The sequence below is a fragment of the Cyprinodon variegatus genome, unplaced genomic scaffold (genome assembly GCF_000732505.1).
Source record: "Cyprinodon variegatus isolate N-32 unplaced genomic scaffold, C_variegatus-1.0 Scaffold662, whole genome shotgun sequence".
Classification (NCBI taxonomy): Eukaryota; Metazoa; Chordata; class Actinopteri; order Cyprinodontiformes; family Cyprinodontidae; genus Cyprinodon; species Cyprinodon variegatus.
In genome coordinates, this window is record NW_015151115.1 from 113,176 (window position 1) to 116,278 (window position 3,103).

Here is a 3,103-nt window from a genome sequence, read left to right on the forward strand (position 1 = left end):
CGCCGATCAAACTATATAAAGCCTTTATCGGCCGATAGCGATCGGTGACCGATCAATCGGAGCACACTTAAAAAAAACCTGCTTAGTTAGTCTTTATGATATAACGACTAACAGAGTTTAGTAAAGCTTATAAGGCTGTAAGTAGGTGAAGGGGGAGTTATTAAAAAACATTGTCAGGAACAACTAATGTTCTACCAGTCTTAAAAATATATATCAAAGGGTGTGGAAGGATGTCAACGTTGTTAGCATGTTGGCATTCATGCTTCAGTGACAGCTGCAATTCCAGATAACATGCAGCTCCCCTATGAAGCCACTTTAAGGATTTATGAAGCTTGGTAAAGTCTGAGATCATTTTTACCAACAGGTGAGTCCTCTGATGTTACAGTATGAAGCAAATCCTGTGAAGCTCCCCAAATAAAAACACTATAGCCACGAGTCTGACATTAACATGTCAGCTAGTATTGGCGATGTTGCTTCCAGCCATGTTCACATGCATAATAGCTAAATCCAGAAACAACTGACCGGTCATGATTTTTTCTGAATTATAACATTCCCATCAAGCTTTTCTTATGCAATACTTCAGATTAATCTGATGGAAACCCAGCTTCTGTTTAACACAGACTAGATCACTTAGAAAAGCAAAATATGTCAAGGTTTGTTGTGTCGACTTTTCAACCCAGCAGTAGGTCTGCATGCCCAGGTACTTAAAAAAAAATAAAAAAGAGCAGTGGTTTGATACTTTTTGCCATTAGAGTGCATCCAAATGATGTAAGGTTTAACTTTGTAGATCAATTCATAACCAACAGTAACAAAGCAATGCCAGCTCTCTCCCACATACTTACTCTGCGTGCCCAGTTGACTATATCATCTAACTTCGCCACCACATATTCCCCCTTGCTGCTGGCCACTGCTGCAGGTTTGGCTGCTGCCACAGCTGTGCTTCTCTCTCTGCTTGGCACCACACTGCAACACAGTGATGGAGGAGGGATTTAACACGCGTTCCCTGAGGATTCGAGGGGGATTATGTCAGTCTATCAGCATAGCTTACCTTGTGGTTGCTGTGTTATCGCTTTTAACACTGCCATGTAGGCATTTCTGCTGGATAGCAAAAACTGAAATTGGCCTGATGGGCAAAAAAAAGAAAGAAGATGAATAAAAGACATCATTTTAGAATTACCTGAAAAAATAACCGATGAAAGCATGAAGAAAATGTAGTATTATAGGAGAAAGTGGCTGTGCTGTGAGAGGGAGAGAAAGGGGACAGATGGAGGGACTTTTCTTTTTTCAAGAGGACTTATTTATTCTGAGTCTCTAAACTTCATGATGCATTCAAGCTTAGCTAGTCTGTTCCTCTGAAAAGCAGACAGGCTGAACACTCCAGCTGTCAGCAAGAAACAGCAAATGCTTCTGTATTTGCTTGCAACAGCCGGATATTATCTTGGATATTTATGACAGAGGACCATCTGACCCCCCTACTAAATACTAAGTCATTTCCTAAAACACAATCTTACCTGGTTGAAAAAGAGCCAAACAGAGCCAGGCGAGGTGCTGCAAAAGTAAAATTGGTTTTACAAACAGAAGGAAAAATGATAAGGTAAACCTCAGCATTTTGTGACTTTGAAAGATGAAAAAACACTACCTTTACGTAAAAAAAAAAAAAAAAACTATAAAACATCAGCAATAGTTATATTGTTAATCAATAAAAAGTATGGGGTAACCTTGAGCTCACAGCAGGAAACTACAGACAAAATTTCCTCTGTAAATATGAGATTCTTTATTTCGGTGTGTTAACACTTTCAATCATAATTTCTTTTTTAATAATAGAAATAATGCAATCAATTCTTTTAAAATCAAAATAATTCAAATGTGAATTTTACAGGGAGGAAAAGGTGAACTTTAAATTTGCCCAATTATTTCAATTTATACCATCTAAATGAGGTGCGTAATTTTCTGGCCGTATCAGTCAGACATATACTATCTGAATTAGGAAGGTTTTCTATTCCATAAAGTACTCTTTGGTTTAATTCAATATTATGGTTGTGTGGTGCAGAATTGTTATATTAATGGAGGGCAAAGACAAAAAACGAAGTAAAATGTACAGTTCAATGTTCTAATTTGATCAAAGCCTTTTGTTGCTTTTAAGAGGTTGCTTAAAAATAATCGATAATTTTATCAACAGTGTAAGAAAAATTCTATTCTTTATTTAAATAATTTTGTTTTATTTTGATGTCCAAAACTGTTCATGCTTTTGTGCAAAAACTATGCAGGTCATCACTGAAAAACATCGTAAGCCTGTTTACAACTTGCTGATCAACATTTAAAATAGGAATTATTGTTTATTAAATATAAAATGCCCAATAACAATACTCGATGACACGTTATAAGAGCCAAAGATATAAATAGACGAACTAAACATATAAGCAAATGTGTAAGTATATAATAATCAGTGTTATGCCATCATTTTAACAGCCAATAAACAGTTGAAATGTAAAATCTAACTCTATATTTGAAACCTAATCAGTTATAATTAAAAGTCCAGAAAATATGCCGAAATGGTTCATCTAGTTGAGTTAATTGAAACCTTTTATTGAATATTTTTTCATCAAGAGTTTAAAAATACAGCATCAAAATTCCCTTTAACATTTTAAAAATAGTGGCATCCTGCTAAAATAATGATATAATGTAGTTTTTTGTAACTGGGACTCATCATGTAACTGTAGCAGCTAACCGTTTGCTAACGCAGACGGAGCAAGGTCAGTATGCGACGTCCCTGCAAATTACAAATACGACCTCCAGCAATGCCACAAACCAACATACTGACATATTCCCAACGTATTTTAAAAATATAATACCGCATTACGTCGAAAACCCGAATACTGCGAACTATAAACGCGAAAAGGTTTCATCAAAACAATACTCACCCACCAGCGCCGCCATCTTTGATATTCTGGTTACATCAAAACGACTTCCGGTGAATAAATGAGCTCGGCCAGTTGGGGGCGCTGCTGCCTTCTTTCTTTCTTTCTTTCTTTCTTTCTTTCTTTCTTTCTTTCTTTCTTTCTTTCTTTCTTTCTTTCTTTCTTTCTTTCTTTCTTTCTTTCTT

General features: G+C 36.0%; 1 protein-coding gene across 1 annotated transcript in view; it reads right to left on the reverse strand.

The window, feature by feature from the left end:
• The window catches only part of ndufs7 (NADH:ubiquinone oxidoreductase core subunit S7), a 9,585-nt gene extending 6,617 nt beyond the window's left edge, over positions 1-2,968 (reverse strand). The window contains exons 1-4 of the mRNA XM_015393907.1: positions 2,922-2,968; positions 1,512-1,548; positions 1,049-1,123; positions 843-963 (exon numbers count right to left, since the gene is read on the reverse strand). Coding sequence (XP_015249393.1) covers positions 843-963; positions 1,049-1,123; positions 1,512-1,548; positions 2,922-2,937 — 249 coding nt within the window. The 5' untranslated portion in view covers positions 2,938-2,968. The remainder of the gene's footprint in view (positions 1-842; positions 964-1,048; positions 1,124-1,511; positions 1,549-2,921) is intronic.
• Between the last annotated feature and the right edge of the window lie 135 nt (positions 2,969-3,103).